The sequence below is a fragment of the Rhipicephalus microplus genome, chromosome 3 (assembly GCF_043290135.1).
Source record: "Rhipicephalus microplus isolate Deutch F79 chromosome 3, USDA_Rmic, whole genome shotgun sequence".
NCBI classification, from domain to species: domain Eukaryota; kingdom Metazoa; phylum Arthropoda; class Arachnida; order Ixodida; family Ixodidae; genus Rhipicephalus; species Rhipicephalus microplus.
Window position 1 is genome coordinate 173,237,762 of NC_134702.1, and position 17,698 is coordinate 173,255,459.

The 17,698-nt window shown below is 47.8% G+C and overlaps 1 protein-coding gene across 1 annotated transcript in view; it reads right to left on the reverse strand.

Moving 5' to 3' along the window:
• Window positions 1-12,871: 12,871 nt before the first annotated feature.
• Window positions 12,872-17,698, reverse strand: part of LOC142802713 (uncharacterized) — a 52,585-nt gene continuing 47,758 nt past the window's right edge. Inside the window, exon 4 of the mRNA XM_075887715.1 lies at window positions 12,872-16,491. Coding sequence (XP_075743830.1) covers window positions 15,347-16,491 — 1,145 coding nt within the window. The 3' untranslated portion in view covers window positions 12,872-15,346. The remainder of the gene's footprint in view (window positions 16,492-17,698) is intronic.

Consider the following 17,698-nt stretch of genomic DNA (forward strand, 5'->3'; position numbering starts at 1 on the left):
CCGTTTGCGCCGGCGTGATTTCACAATTTGAAGTTAGAATTCCCAACAAGTCGTTAGCAGTTTCTCTTAAAACACCCGTAATTTTTGGTGATGTTATAGTGATTTTTGACATCACACTGGCTGCAACTTTAATGCTAATAGGTAATGCGTTTATAGACTACACCGTTCGCATACTCTGACAAAGTAGAATGAGCAAATTATGCCCAGCATGCTGCAAAACTCGTATGATTTTTTCCAAGACGAGAGAAGAACGCATATCAGATTAAAATAATGAGAGGAAAATCTGAATAATTATTTGTAACTCAATTATTGTGTATCTAGTGTAATTCACAATTGTTAAAAATTAATGAACATGGCTTTAAGAGGGCATGGAAGTGGATTGCGCAGCATGTTCTGGCACATGTGCAACTCCCGAGAGTATTAGTACGCGACATCGTGATTTACATTGAGTCTGATCTACAATTGTGTACCAAATCAGCGGAGAATGAGCACTGTATTCCACCTTCATAAATCATGCGGCTTCCAAGGCGACAGAGCAGCACGATTTGTAAGCATCGACCACACCTATGCTCTCTCCTGTATTGAACTGCTTGTCCTCAGACGCCGCTTCTGTTTTCGCATGAATAAATGCGGCGATTGGAAAATTATGGAGCGCGAAAGAAAATATTCACAAGAACGAGAGCGATGGGACGGGCGCTTGTGATTGCCCTTTCGATGTATTTTTGCGCTAAACAAGTTTACATCTCAACGAACTTCAGGTTCTGTAAATGTAGTGACAACGCATGCTATCAGCTCTAATAGCATTTCCTGCCATGTGATACGTTGAAAGCTTTCGAGTGGATTCCAAGGAGGAAGGGGGCAGGAATCAACACACCGCTTCTGCTGTGTGCGACGCTTAGTCACTGGCAAAAACAAATTATTTCAAGCTGTAATGCGGTCAAAGATGTTTGTGACTCCTGAGAACTTGAGGATCTTCTAAACGCTTTGCCAGCACGCCTGCAGTTTAGGATTCCGTATCGACACGGCATAGAAGTGCCCTTTTTTGTATTTTTTCTTAATCAAACTTTTTTCTATTGATAGTCAGTTTCGACACACGGAAGCAATTAATTTCGGCAGTTGCTCGCCCGTCATTGGGTTCGCCCAGTGTCCCTTCTGCGAAAAACTTGGCGACACGGGTTTTATCCCAGGCCCAAGTTTTTCATACCTGAGCTTTTGCGTTCTTTGTACGCCCCATGGAATGCAGACAGGCTACAAAACGCAGCGACGAGCTCTACTCTCCTGGTTTATAACATGCAGCTCTAATATCTGTTATATTTCAAATGTGAGCATTCGGCAGACGTCTGCTTGGTTGGGGGAAAAGAAAATAAAAAACCCAGAAAACTCCAGCCAATAATTATATTAAGAAACCCAATGTTTTGAAGCCTGATCGTTTTTTTCCTTCGGGGTGAGAAGGCCCGGGATGTTTGCCACGACTCGCTGCAAGCCCTGGAAGTAGAGGGAGGGCAGTGTTTCCAGTGGTGCAGTTGCGTGTTGTCTCCCACTGTTCCAGGACTCAAAGGAGAGCCGCTGGCAAAGGTTGATTTCTGTTCAGAAAATCACCGCGCTGTAGGGACAGGTATGGTGGCCAACCCGCTTACAATGTTTTGACCCTGCGCCCTGTTCATTTGGCCGAAGTCCTTCCTGTGCTGCCACATTTTTTCATGGAAGTTCTTGGTTTAGCCGGCGCACACGATCCTGCACACGGCACCTTGCGCTATTCCCGCAGATGCAAGGTCTTAGAACCAGCGGATGAAACTTCCGATGATGGTGGGAGGCTTGGGCAACGTCGACTTCTGCCTTTTTAACTTCTCTGGCGCCCACGATGTAGGAGATCGACACCAGCCGTTGTTGCGTTGCGGTTGGTGTCACAAAGATTTCCCCTTCTTTTCTTTTGCGGAGGGCTCTGCGAATAAACGCCTTTGTGAATAACCATTGGTGCCGAGGTCACGGATTATTTTCTGCCTTCGCCGCTGTGGTGACGAGTGGTGATTGCATGAATGGCTGTTTCGATGGGAGTTTTTACGTTTGTTCAGATTTCTGTATTCTTACCCGAGAAAGTTGATTTTGAACGCTTTTGCTCATGGGAATGGCCGTACATATGTACGTATATGGTTGCTTTTCAGAGGAAGCTTGCAGTAACTGATCCGGGAGGCTGGTGGGATTAGCTAAAAGTCGCCTAACCCACAAAGCTCGGGGGGGGGGGGGGGGGGGGGGGGGGGTCCTGAGAAGGCATGCAGATAGCACAGCAATATGTAAAGAGAGGATATTTTGCGCAATGGAGCATTGCTAAAGCCTCTTCATCAGCCATTTATTCAAGACCATCCCCACTTCCAGTCGTACATTACGTCCTATACCCCCGTCCCAGACACACTGTGATAAGAGATAACACTGGTGCACGCCATAAATAGCCCCTATTTTTTGGACTCTATGAGCAAAGGAGCACTTACACAAAAAAATGACACTTTTTTTTGTAACCCATGGCAGGAAAGTTTGTTTGATCGAGCGCGCGATGTTAATTGTTGAAGTCTTGGTTCCACAGCGCGCCGAGTGAGGCGGGACCCAGAGGGGTTTTCGCATGGAGGAAAGGAATCCTGCGTTTTCGTGCAAAGCTAACTGGCTAGGTGGACGCACAAAACGACGTGCACGCTGTGATGCACTATGTCGACAAGTCTCTTCGAGGAGGTTTCGTGAACGCTACAGTGATCTCCTTTCCAGCGTTGTACATATGCGTAACTGCTTCGAAAACGCCGCTGAAGCTCGAACACTGGCCTTTGTATTCCCGTACAAGTCTGCCCCTCTTTCCGTTGAAATGGTTCTCCAGGAGAAGCCAACACCAAATTCGTGACGCGGGGGTGGTTGTTTGTTTACCGGAATGACGAAGGCATATACAGTATGCCGTAGGGCGACACGCGATTCAAAATTAATTTTGAATACGTTCTAGGTGACAATATTTGTTTAGATTTCATAGATGATGTGTGTATCTACACAAATCTATTTGACGGGTTATCTCACTTTCAAAATTTTGTTTCAGTACTCCTTTCAAGGAAAAGAAAAGGAGAGGGAGTATGGGCTGGCATGAATATAAAGAGCGGTCTCACAAACAAACGAGATTCAAGAACTGCTCTCCATCCCCACCACCCACCCGCACCTCCTTGCGTCTTTCAAGAATGTATTCTTTGAAGTAGGAAACAAAGAAAAAGCGCATGTCCTATACTCATTTCGCTTCTTTTCTATTCGTTGTAGCACTTGCATCATAAGTCGCTGAGCAATGTTTCCTCATGGGAGGCGGATTAGCACCTTTTTCGTGCAATTCTTGAATCACTATATGCTATTGTGACCTACGTAAATCGCCCAGCTGTCTGTTACCCCCTCCCCCGCCCCAAATAAAAAGCAGTACATTATGCATGAAGACTGCGAGCTCCACTTGCCTTTACTTACCCAATGAAAAGAGGCTCCTCCATTGTTCATTCATTTAATAGTAGCCTCAAGAACGGAAGGCATTACAGATGTAAGTGGCACATTTGATAATAAATAAAAGAATAACTGTTACTTGGAAGTAAAAATAATACAAAGGGTAAGTTAATAGGGAATAATACCTAGCAGATAAAACAGCATCACTGTGAGAGTAAAAAGAAACGAAATTTCTTGCGATACAGTGCTCGCTATGTGAACAAACGGAGTGCCCTGAAAGAACTTATATTCAATATGTATGCTGAAAAACAAATAACTTACCGAGCGTTTGCCAGTCCTTTTACATCTCCATACTGTTCTCTCAGGCTTTACTGCTAAAAGTAGTGATTTTCAGCAAATCAGGCAAAAAAAAAAACACAGTAAAGTAGCCTTTTTTAAATTGTAGTTTCGGTTTCCACGCCGCCAGCGCCGCCGACGAGAAGTGGCCGCCGCGGCTGCCGCCGAAACGCTACTAGATCCTGACGTTGATTTTGCCCGGTATGCGCCGACGATGCCGCCGACTAAGAACGACCTCCACGCCCACGCCGGTCGAAACCGCCTAGGTACAGTACACTTCTAGTACACTCTAGCCTCGTCACACGGGACGGTTTTTTGCTGCTCGAACCGTTTCGCCAACGTGACAAATTCGTTGACGTTCCCAAGACGTCAAGGCTGCCGGGGCGCTTTTTTTTAAAGGCGATAGTCTTACCACAGAACACCTATACACTACCATTTCTTGGGGTCTTTTTTGGGGACCTTCAACGGAAAAATTTTGGTCTGTCTACCGTTGTCAGAAAGAAAGGGGAGTTGGCACCCGAAAGCGCCGCGTCCCAGAGTACGTGTCACTCATCAAACCCTCATCATCCAGTTACATTCACCCCGGTAGGGGCCTCCGCCCCTGGTTAGAGGGCGGTCCTGTTTTTTTATTTTAGGGGGCGTTGAACGGCCCTTCCCGGACAAGGGTGCCCATCCACATGGCGCGCAAAGCACTGAGCAAACGCGACATATCTCGCGGCCCCATACTGCGAGATGGACGGTACCTTACCCAGGCAAGGGGGCTACTCTTTAGCGCAGCTGACGAGGTCAGAGCACACAGAGATGTGGCCTTTCCATAGCGACCAGAGGTCGAAGACCCCCGTGGTCCCCGCTCAAAGCAAGTGGTCGGGCTACGCCCCCGCGGCACGACGAAGACGATCGGCGCGCCCAAGAAACTGGTAGGTGTTCTCTGGAAACACGTAGCAGGCTTGTGCCCACTGGCTACCTGCCAGCGAGCGGTTTGAAATAAGACGCAGCAGCAGCCACGCGCGCAAGAGACCGGTATACACACACCGAGGGCGGGGCTAGTGAGAGAAATGAGTTTAGCTCGGAGGGGGAAAGAGTGCATTCATTCTCGCCCTCTAAGAGGAGCGAGTGAGGAGGAGGAACCGTCCACCAAGGGGCGCGCCGCCTGAAAGAAATCGGCACAGAGTTTTTCAAAGCACTGGGGTTTAGGGACAGGTAGGAAAAAACACACTTTGAACGGGTAGAATTAACTAGAAGGAGGTTATCTGATTGATGACAAAAGTCAAGGCACGAGGAAAATTAGAACCTTCACTGCTAAGTACGAATCCTCAATCTCTCTATGTAAAGGAAAAAAAAAAAAATCTAGTTTTTGGTTCATTCAGTATTACGGCTTGGTAGCGCTAGCCACCACCCGATCTAAAGGGTACAGCCATATCCTTCTATCAATCCATCCATCTACCACTTTCTCCCGGATAAGAGAGGAGGTGGACGCCGCCGAGCAGAATGTAAACAGCCGGGCGTGGTCGTTTGTCCGAGTGCGGAATGAACGCGCCGAAGGACTTAAGCAACAAGGCATGCAGACGAGTGATGCCTCGCCAAATCGTGCTGCCAGATGTTCCGCCATCATAGCCAGATAGTTAGTTGCCTGTTAGACTCACTATAGATCACTGCCGGTCGGAGCAAGTTTCGAGAAACTTCTTCGCACCAAGGCGGTACCGCTCACGAAAGAGATGGAACCAGACCCCTTTCCGCACTTTTGCAAGCAGTTCATGAAGGCCCGGAAGTCTTGCCTGGTAATTGGCCTGGCATCGCACCGACCAAAAGTCTGACATGTGACTAATGGAACGCCAAACAGAACCTTGCCATGTGGTATAGGCACTCGACGAGAAGCACGAACTGGTTTACCGCGTGAGTGCGGATTTAAATATCTAACCGTGGGATATGAAACTACCGGGAGCTGAAATAAGTCGGCTATCTTTCGGAGTAGGGCTTTTGGAAGGGCGCACTCGTGAAAGATGTGAACCGCGTCCTCTCGACTGTGACAAAATGGATAAACACCGCGCTGGATGCCACATTCATTTTTATTCTTATTCCTCGTCCCGCAGTGCGCTGCGAATACGTACCAACTTGCTCAAGTTTGAATTCTCATCTTGTTGATGTTATTGATTGCCAATGAGTAAGCCAGTATAATGAAAAAGGGTTAATTGGCGACTGTTGCGACGGTGGTCCTACGATGAAACACGATCGGGCAAGACGGTCAAGCAGATGCCGGCGATGATCAGCACGAGCCGAGCGAGAGAAGCCCAGCACCCAGTACCCAAGCGGTGGCGATGTTGCTTGACAACGATGTGTTTTCGTCTTCAGAATTTGCCCCCGCCGAAAAAGAGCCATCCTGGCGACCTAAGAGTCTGGAGGTAGAGGGCTAAGATACGGCTTAAGGCGGGCGACCTGGACGATGTCACGTCCACGCCAGCGCATGTTGTCAGATGGGGAGAGTGGCTCGATGAGAAAATTCACCGGCGAGGTTTGCTCCAAGACACGGTATGGGCCCTCGTACTTTGGAACGAGTTTTGAGGAAATGCCGGGGGTTTGGTAAGGAACAGCAAGCCATACAAGTGATCCCAGGGAATAGCTGGGCCTTTGTGAAGAGTCGGCATTGTTTGCTTTCTGGCGCTGTTGTTCTTATGACGTGCAGGTGCGTGCGAGTTCACGGCACTCTTCCGCATTTCGGGCAGCTTTGGACACAGATGGGCATTCGGATGCGTCAGGACGGTATGTAAGGAGAGTGTCGATGGTGTGGGATGGTTCGCGTCCATAAAGAAGAAAGAAAGGTGAAAATCCAGTGGTAGACTGTGCCACGGTGTTATATGCGAACGTGATGAATGGAAGAATGCGATTCCAGTTAGTATGATCGGATGTCACATACATGGCGAGCATATCGCCAAGGGTGCGGTTAAATCTTTCCGTGAGCCCCTTAGCCTGCGGGTGGTATGCCGTGGTCTTGCGATGAGCAACATGGCATTCAGAAAGCAGAGACGTGACCACTTCTGATAGGAAGGCTCGACCTCGGTCGCTTAGTAGTTCTTGAGGTGCACCATGCCGTAGTATGAGGCGATGAAGGATGCTACGTCCCGTGCAGTGGCACTTGGAAGGGCGGCGGTCTCAGCGTAGCATGTTAAATGGTCCACAGCGACTATGATCCACCTACTTTCATCTGATGTTGTCAATAGAGGGCCATAGAGATCAATTCCGATCCGATCGAAAGGTTTGGCAGGGCACGGAAGCGGTTGAAGCGCACCGGACGAGTGGAAAGGTGGTGATTTGCGGCGTTGACAGTCAGGGCAGCCCATAACGAATTTTCGAACGAAATTATACATTCCGCGCCAGTAGAAGCGATGGCGAATGCGTTCGTAAGTTTTAAAACTGCAACATGACCACATTGGGGATCGTCGTGAAAGGAGGCGCAGATTTGTGATCGCAAGCTGCGCGGGACAACCAAGAGCCACTTATGACCTTCAGGGGCGTAGTTGCGTCGGTGTAGCAGCCGATCCCGAATGGCGAAATGAGCAGCTTGACGTCGCAGAGATCGTGGTACTGCAGTGGTTGACGATCCAGAGAGACAGTTAAAAAAGGAAGCGATCCACGGGCCCTTGTGTTGTTCACTGGTAAAGGAGTCGAGGTCGAGAGATGCGACGGAGTCGGTACCAGTGGTTCTGCAGGCCGAGTCGGTAGGTAAAGGCGAACGCGACAGGGCGTCGGCATCAGAATGCTTGCGTCCGCTGCGATAGATGACACGAATGTCGTACTCCTGCATTTGCAGTGCCCACCGAGCTAGGCGGCCAGAAGGAGCTTTCAATGTGGCGAGCCAACAAAGTGCATGGTGGTCCGTTACCAGGTCGAATGGGCGACCGTACAAATAAGGGCGGAACTTGCGAAGCGCCCACACTAGCGCCAAGCACTCTTTTTCAGTGACGCTGTAATTGGCTTCAGCTTTAGTAAATGCGCAACTCGCATAAGCGACGACGTATACGGAGTAGCCCGGCTTGCGTTGGGCGAGAACGGCGCCTTGACCAACCCCACTAGCGTCTGTGCGAACTTCCGTTGCAGCTGTTGGGTCGAAATGCCGAAGAATTGGAGGAGATGTTAGCAGACTACGGAGCGTGGCAAATGCGACGCCGCAGTCAGAAGACCAGGATGAAAGGTCTGCATTACCGCGTAGAAGGTTGGTCAGTGGTGACATGATCGATGCGAAATTTCGCACGAAGCGCCGGAAGTACGAGCATAGTCTGACAAAACTGCGTAATTCTTTTAGTGTAGTAGGTTTCGGGAACTCAGCGACTGCTTGCAGTTTTGCAGGGTCGGGTCGAACAACATGCTTGGACACGATGTGCCCTAAGATGGACAGCTCTCGCACGGCGAAGCGGCACTTTTTAAGGTTCAGTTGGAGCCCAGCGTTGGTTAAACACGTAAGAAACATTTGAAGCCGAAGCGGATGTGTAGGAAAATCGGGAGAGAAAACAACAATGTCGTCGAGATAGCATAGACACACAGACCACTTCAGTCCATGCAGTGTGTTGTCCATGAGTCGTTCAAACGTGGCAGGAGCATTACAAAGCCCAAATGGCATTACGTTAAATTCGTACAGGCCATCTGATGTAACGAACGCAGTTTTCTGGCGATCAGCTTCTGCCATAGGAACCTGCCAGTATCCAGATCGTAAGTCTAAGGAGGAGAAGAATTCGGCTTCTTGGAGGCTGTCAAGGGCGTCGTCGATGCGCGGTAATGGATAGACGTCTTTCCGCGTAACCTTGTTTAATCGCCGGTAGTCGACGCAAAATCGAATTGATCCATCCTTCTTTCGAACTAGAACGACAGGAGATGCCCAAGGACTGTGCGATATTTTAATAACGCGACGACGTAGCATCTCTTTGACCTGGTCGTTGATGACGTGACGTTCTGCAGCAGAGACACGGTACTGTCTTTGACGCAATGGCTGGTGCGAACCGGTGTCAATGTAGTGGTGCACTGCGGAAGTCCGACACAATTGCGGCTGAGAAACGTCGAATGAATTCGCGAAGTGCTGGAGGAGATTAAGAAGCTCGGCGCGTTCATGGGCACTTAAGGTGTCGGCGATGGAACTCGAGAAGGTGTCACTCGATGAGCATTCCAGTGGGGAAAGGGCATGAAGTTCCGTCGAGGCGCTACTGCACGATTCGTCTGGCATGTTAAGGAATAAAGAGGAATCGAGGTACTCCACTCGACCGAGACATTCGCCGGCAAGTAGCGTAAGCGGTGCAGAAAGGGGGTTGTGGACGAAAATATTGCTTCGGCCCGCAGTGACGTCGAGTGTTGCGAAAAGCAAGGAAACGGCTCTGCGGCTCATGAAAATGTCGGAAGGTGTAAACATTACTGTAGTGTCGTTATGGTCATCGCAGCAGACAGGGACAACGGCAAGAGAGGCTGGCGGAATTTCTGTGTCTTCACGTACGACGAGTTTTGGGGACCGCTCAAGAGTTTCGTGCAAAGGTTCGTCAGGCAGGTGCGAAAATTGAACTTCAGCGCGTGCGCAGTCGATGACGGCATGATGATGTGACAGGAAGTCCCACCCGAGGATAACGTCATGCGAGCACACCGAAAGGACGATGAACTCGAACACGTACATAGAGCCTTGGATGAAAATGCGGGCTGTACAGGTGCCGAGAAGTCGAACTGGTTGTGCGCTAGCCGAACGAAGCGATAGTACAGAGAGCGGCGTGGTCACTTTGCGTAGGGAGCGGCAGAGCTGGGTGGCTATAACAGAAACGGCAGCACCTGTGTCGATGAGGGCAAAGGTAGAAACACCATCGACAGATATGGCGACGACGTTAGCAGGTGAAGTGCGAGGACTTGAGCATTTCGATGACGGGGCAGTTCTTGCCTCTGGAACTGCGGCGTTCAGTTTTCCCAATTGGAAGAAGCGGGTCGGGGACGCATTGGGGACAGAGATCGCCTGCGAGGAGACGGCGAGCGGGGAGAGTGAGTCGGAGCTGGGGGCTGGGGTGACTTAGACTCGGGAAGATTAGTGTAGCCATACTGCAGTGAAAGATAGGGAGCAGGTAGGTGCGTGGGCTGCTGGTCATACGGTAACTGCCAAGTAGCGTTGTGTTGCGATTGAAAGCGACGACGACAATATCGCGCCACGTGTCCTGGAGTACCGCTGGCGTAGCAGATCGGTCGATTGTCAGCAGTGCGCCAGGAATTGCTGACACGCGGTCGAAAGAGGGGTAGAGTGGGGAGCAACTGCAGGCATGGGTGGCAAAAGCTGCTGGCAGGGTCTGCTGCGTACCACCTGGGCATAAGTAAGAGGCGCGGCCACGGGCTGCATAGCCGGCGCATGTTGAACAGGCATGGCCACAGGCTGCTGGTGGGCAGCGACGGGAACAGCCTGAGCTACCTCTTCGGCAATAACATCGCGGAGTGGTCAGGGCAGACGAGAGGACGACGGCTGCTGCGTGAAGGGAATCAACGACAGCTGCCGAGCTACTTCTTCATGCACAAAGTCTTTGATCTCTTGCGGGGTTGTTGAGTAATCAGGAACAGAAGTAAGGCTAGATAGTGAGTCAGCGTGTGAGGAAAATGGCCGAGTCAGGGCGCGCTGCTTCCTACACTCGTCGAAACTTTGACATAAAGTCACAAGTTCCGCAACGGTGGCAGGATTGCGCGCCACGAGCATCTGAAATGCGCCGTCATTTATCCCTTTGAGGATGTGTTGAATCTTCTCCGACTCGGGCATGGCGTTGTTCACATGGTTGCAAAGACCAATAATGTCTGCGATGTAACTGGTGAACGATTCTGATGGCTTCTGTGCGCGAATCCGCAAGCGTTGTTCGGCTCTGGACTTGCGGACAGCGGGTCGGCCGAAAACGTCAGCAAACGACGTTTTGAAGATGGACGACGTCGTAATGTCGTTTTTGTGGTTGTTATACCACATTTGGCCACACCAGTGAGGTAACAGATGACGTTAGTTAGTTTGTCCGCGTCATTCCACTTGTTGTTTGTGCTCACCAGTTCGTAGTTAGCGAACCAGTCTTCCACGTCGGTTTCATCATCTCCGCTAAAGACTTTGGGCTCTTGCAAATGAAGAACGCTGGGGTTGCTGGGGCATGGAGTTGAAGAGCCAGGTTGCGCGTTGTTGGTAGCCATGATGGGAGGTAGCGTTCGGTTGCGCAGCTCCAGCTTTAGGCGACGGCGAATGGCAGCACCCAGGTTCAGGCGACGGGGAAAGTCAGCACCCTCCACCAATTGAAAAAGGGTTTATTGGCGACTGTTGCGACGGTGGTCCTACGATGAAACACGATCGGGCAAGAGCAACGGTCAAGCAGATGCCGGCGATGATCAGCACGAGCCGAGCGAGAGAAGCCCAGCACCCAGTACCCAAGCGGTGGCGATGTTGCTTAACAACAATGCGTTTTCTTCTTCACAATAAGAATAATTACTGGAGTCCTCCTGAGCGACATTAATATTGATATCACCCAGCAAAATGATGTGAATGCTGGATTCAGTGCAAGTATCGAGTAGTTTTCCAAGATGGGTTTAGTGTAGGTATTGAGCAGTTTTCAAAATTCTTGAAAAAAGTGTTAAGTTCTGTTATATCGTGATCTGAATAGGACACTTATCAAGGTTTTTTTTAGTTTGCTGAGGCACTGAGCTTTTCATATAATTCTGCAATATGCATAGTTATCCATGTAACTAATAAAAAATGCCTTGCACCTCTTGTTATGACACATTGGTTATAAAATTTTCTGTCTTCTGCAATGATCGCCAAATATATTGAGTAGGTATATTAGGCCTTAAGGTCTGCTGTCTGTCCGCTCTGCCCTTCAAGCCCAATGAGGCTTAGGCAGGCCAATTTTGTATCTCTGAGCTACTTTTTCAAAATTATAATAAAATATTATTATTACTATTATTCCTACATGCATCTTGTGATATGTATACCTCCTATAGCAAAATTTATACAATCATGTACACTTAACGAGCTATGTTGATTAGACATCCAGCAAGTGCTGGCAAACGTGCAATTTAAGTGATATCAAATACCAATCAGCATAAAAGGTATGCAGGACAAACTCCTTTCACAACTGGCAGAAGCAGGGTGGAGTGGCTCGCAAGCAAGTTTTAAGAGCACCTTCATACGTTTAGCCGAGTGAAGTACTAATATAAATGCACTGTAACAAATCCAAACTGTCCACTTTGTTATGGCTCATAGATTAAACATAACCGTTTTGAATCATCTAGCCCCAGGTTTATTTTATTTGGCAGAAGTTGCAGAATGTTTTCAGGATCAATGAATTATTTTTCTTAGAAGAACGCCTTTCATAAAGAAATGATAAGCAGTGCACACTACTCATCATCGATTGCTCTTTTACCTTCAGTTAAGCAAACATGTTAAGAAAAAAAACATCAACTAGCAAACCGGCCATGTTTTTTTTCTTTGCCATGTATTTCTACATATTGCAAAGAACGACAGTCGACGCTTTGCTCAATAAGTGCAGAACTTAGCATAAAATCTCAGCAAGCAATATCCGAATTTTTCATTTCATTTTGTGAGCTCGAAAAAAAAAAAAATTTGTAGTAAAAGAAGTCGAGCCCGAGTTCTTAGTAAAACATTCAATCTGATGAATGCTGAAAGACTAAGGGAGTTCTTTGTTTAATCTTCGGCGAAGCAACACGACCATTGGCCTGTCATTGGCATACCTGCTTTTCCTACAAGATGGTCTAGAACGGGAACATTTTCCAGTGCCTTATGGCACACTTTATTCAAGGTATCATGCATCTCTCTGCATTTGGGCAAGCACAGGGATGTGTAGTCCCAATGTTAATCGTTTGGTTGATTTCAATGAAAGACTACAAACATTTTTTTCTATTATCAGTTGTCGAGGTATGACATTTGCCATGCACTAAAGAAACGAGTACTTGCCCATGCGCACCGGTTTACTGAAACACTGGAATTTCTGTGGTGATGCTCTTGTTTTACAAAACAAGTTGAACAGATAATATTTGAAAGCATTGCAAAAAGAAATAAACTGATGGCAGTGAGACAGAGAATGATCAGTATCGTAAATCAGTGGGTTGATATTTTATTAGTGGTTGCATAATTCCATGACGAACATCAACATCAAGTACAGGTGCAGAAGTCGGCAGGAAAGCCTATGCACATCAACATTTGTTGGCTCTACGGTTCTCATATTCCAGCATGCATTTGTAATACTCAACTACGATCAAGCCAACCAGTGTTCAGCTGTCGAATAATGCACCAGCTATTAAATTCCCCATTTTCTAAAGAGCAACTGTACGTAGTAACAATAAAGATTTTCAGGTTCGTTATGGAACATTTCTTGACCCCCAACTGCACACGGACGGTGGCGAAAAAGAGATGCAGGAGCATTAGCTATTTATTTGGAGCGGAACCCAACTGTCCATCACTAATTCAGTGATGGAAGCAGAATTTTGCTTTTTGCAGCAGATTCTAGGGAATAAAAAAGTGGTGGTTAAGTGCCTTCGGAGCAGAAAGAAATGCTAGTTTAGGGTGGCTTTTGGTGTTTTCCAAAATACCCATGTAATGGGTATTTTGTAATACCCATGTAATTGGTGTTTTCCAAAATACCCATGTAATGTTAACGTGCGAAAGCGCATTGTCTTCAAACAAGCTGATGTCACACTCACACACTTGTACCTCGCAACAGAAATAGGCAACATCGCCCACAGCGAACACATGTGCGAGAAACATACCCAGGTTTCGAGACCTCAAGATAGCTTCGACGTGCAGGTGTCTGCGAATTCTCGGTGAGTGAAACACCCACGCTTTATGGGGAAGCACTGAAACGACGCACAAACACAAGTTAATTGTTCTTGTGGAACGGCACACGACAAACCGAAGTCCGAGCCGAAAGCCATCACCATGGTTGTCTCGCATTCATAAATCCGTACAAACTATTCCCTGACTAAATATAAACGCAAAAAAATGCATTTGAAAAAAAAAGTTACAGCTTTTCCCGACGATTTGCAAACTACTTGGTAAAGCCCCCCCCCCCCCTCCAAAAAAAAAAAACCTCACCTTTATGTGGTGGCGCTGTGGTGCAATAGGTAATGCGGAGCCTACATGACGGTCATGTAGGCTCCCTAATAGGTAAATTATCTGGTTCGCGTGCATGTGGTCGCAAGTTCGATTCCAGAGCTGCGGGTGCTTTGCATGTTAATTTCGCAGGTGTAGATTGACGTGATACTGTCCAATTACCTGTAGCCATAAGATTCGCCGCGATATCAGCAAGAAAATGCACACGAAAATTTAAAAGAAACTTTTTTCGCACCAGGGCCAGGCCGCTTATTGAAGTGTCACCTGTAACCACAGGCCGTACTTAGCCCCAGAAAATTTGACCTAGATTCCCGCATATTCTGAAGGCCATTAGGAATAGGGCCGCTTCCTGTGGGACACTGCTAGGGAGCCGTGTAACGAACTGACTAGGAGCAACCATAATTTGACCAAATTTCCTGCCAGCTGGCGTGTATTCTAGCCAGGATTTGACCAAGAGTGTAGAATAATGTTTTTTCACCACGATGTCAATGCTCTATAACACCAATATCTCACATAATAGGCTGTCTTTTTGGTGCTTTTGGTATAGTGTCTTCAAATAAGTGTTATGAGTGCTCATACACCAGTAAGGTCTTTTTTCTTGAAAGAGATAACAATCCAAGATATACTTATGAAAAACTGCCATGGAAGAGTTGGGGGGGGGGGGGGGTCAGAGCCTTCCCTTACGTAATTCGTGCCTCTAATCAATAAATATTGAAATTGTGTATGAATGAAACTGTTTTCGTATGCAAGTAAGTAGAGGTCAGCATAAACGTGAATATTGATAAGCCGGAGATTAGTATTGAAACTGAGTATATATGACCATAGGTCAACAAAGAGAAGTGGAACTCCATCAGTGTCACTGCAGAAATACATCTTGCTCTTCGGACTCGCTCACACTCAGAGTACCTAAAGTTTTCCTGAGCTAAAGTCATTCTGACTCACCTCGACAAAATTTTTTTCAACCAGACTCACTCGGAGTCTAACTCACAAAAATATTACTCACGCAGATTCACTCAGACTCGCCGCTCGATCTGAGTCTGTGAGTTTGCTCAAGTGAGTTCGTTGACCTATGGTGAGTATGCATGTGTTCGATCAGGTGACCTTTTATGGAAAAGGGGTGAGTAGCAGTGAATATAGAAAAAGGGCCCCTCTGCTTCATTGGTGCGCGTGTGCCCAATGAGATGGCCTTTTATTGAAAAGAATATATTGCTGTGGACACACGAGGAACCTTTTCCTTCATGAGTATAAATGTCCCTAATGAGTTCGCATTTCAATGAACATGATGCATTGCAGTGAACACAGGAAAATGGATTCACTCCTCTGTACAGGCAGATGTGTCTCATGAGGATCTCTTCCAAAAAGTATTCATTACAGTAGAAACAGGAACAGGGCCACTATCAAATATGCATGCAGATGTCTTTCGAGGAGGCTTTCTACACAAAGGATGCAAGAAAATGGATGCTCTCACGTGTGCTTTCGCATGTGTCTTGTAAGGTTCTTTTTTTCTGCAAAAGATGCATTGCAGTGGACACAGGAAAATGGACGCACTTCTGTGTGCTTTCGCACGTGTCTTACAAGATGGCTTTTTTGCAGAAAGGACGCATTGCAGTGGACACAGGAAAATGGACGCTCTCCTGTGTGCTTTCGCATGTGTCTTGTGAGGTCCTTTTTTTCTGCAAAAGATGCATTGCAGTGGACACAGGAAAATGGACGCTCTCCTGTGTGCTTTCGCACGTGTCTTACAAGATGGCTTTTCTGCAGAAAGGACGCATTGCAGTGGACACAGGAAAATGGTCGCTCTCCAGTGTGCTTGAGGATGTGCTTCGAAAGGGAAGTTCTGTACATAAAAGAAGCATTGCAGTGGATACAGGAAAATGGACGCTCTCCAGTGTGCTTTCGCACGTGTCTTACAAGATGGCTTTTCTGCAGAAAGGACGCATTGCAGTGGATACAGGAAAATGGACGCTCTCCAGTGTGCTTGCGGATGTGCCTCATGAGGGAGTTTTTTTGTACAAAAGAAGCATTGCAGTGGACACAGGAAAATGGACGCTCTCCTGTGTGCGTGCGGATGTGTATCCTGAGGGTGCTTTTATGTACATAAGAAGCATTGCAATGGGCACAGGAAAATGGACGCTCACCTGTGTGAGTGCGCATGTGGTCAGTGAGGTGGCCTTTCAGCGAAAAAGAAGCATTGCAGTGGGCACAGGAGAAGGGCCGTTCTCCTGTGTGTGTGCGAATGTGTCTAATGAGGGTACATTTTGTCACAAAAGATGCACTGCAGCTGACACAGGAAAATGGCCCCTCTCCTGTGTGAACGCGCATGTGCTCATTGAGGTGGTTTTTTATCGAAAAAGATGCACTGCAGAGGGCGCAGGGGAAGGGCCGATCCCCTGTGTGGGTGCACAAGTGAGCCCCGAGCTTGGACTTGTACATGAATGCAGCTGGACAAAAGCGGCACTGGAAGGGGGGCTCGCCCATGTGTTTCGCAAGGTGTCTGTTCATAGTTGATTTGTCCACGGTCACATAGGTGCACTGCTGGCAGAAATGAAGTCGGCTTCGTACAGATGCCAGTGAAGAAGACCGTTCCAAGGAGACACAGGTCAGGGAGCCTGAAAAGCCATTGAGAGCCCACAAAGCAATGCAAATTATGTGTGACACACTACATGGAACTGCACTACAGCAGCAGGCAATACACATGGGCAGCTGTGCATGCAAAATATATTGATGTCCACCTCATCTCACTAAGGCTACTATTGTGCCAATAGGGCACCATCACAGCATGTATTACAATAATTCCCATCTGGCTGCGGATAAATTCTATGGTCAACACATGCGAACATAGTGTGCCAGAAACTAGAATACAAGTTAGTTCTCATTCGATTACTAAGTATATTGCAAACGTTGAAAGTGTCTGAATGTGCACAAATCAAAACTAGCCCATTAAACTGCTTACTGAAGTTCTGTTTGCGGGGAAGTATTCACAAAACACTGCACACAAATTACCACTTCCTATCACAACACATCAAGCATAATAAAAAAATATGAGTGAATTATATTTATGTGATGCAATGAGTGAAATTAAAAACAAACAATACAAATTTGTGCACTTTCGCAGCAACTGTTTATATTTCCACTTGGCTGCTAGTTATGGCGAGCACAAGCCATGGCTGCCCGCGAGAATGGAAGACGATGTTCTGGGGCAGCGCCTGCTCTGGCTAGTTGTTGTTTATTGAAGCAGCCATCTTGCCAGTTTTCAGTGCGTCTCCCTGCCGGCTCAGTTCTTTCAAGTAGAAGACCTTTTGTAGCACGTGAAGACTGGTGAAGCTGCTGGGTAACCCCCAACCGATGTTCCAAACGCCTCCAGGTAGCCCTGTACATGCAGTGACAACACCTGTTCGCTGCTCAAGCCGAAGACTCCGAGGACTGCCACCTGAGAGTGGACCTCTTCCCGAGATGACGTCTGTCACACCCTCGAACGCTATGGAAGGCGCTGCAGCCTCCAACGCACAGGAAAGCGCTGCAGCCATGCCTCATACGCTGTGAAAGCCACATGTGCCGAGAGTGTTCCACAGTTCTGTCTTGGAGGATGTCGAAGACTGGCTGGCTCAGTTCGGACGGGTCTCGGATTACAATGGTTGGACCAACTTCGACAAAATGAGGAACGTGTATTTCAGCTCGGAGGACGACGCTCGTACTTGGTACGAAAATCATGAGCCTTTTCCCTCGTGAAGCGTCTTTCGTCGATACTTGCTGGCAAGTTGGGCCAATCCCGATCGCCGTGAACAAGCCGAGCGAGCAATTCAGTCGCGCCTCCAA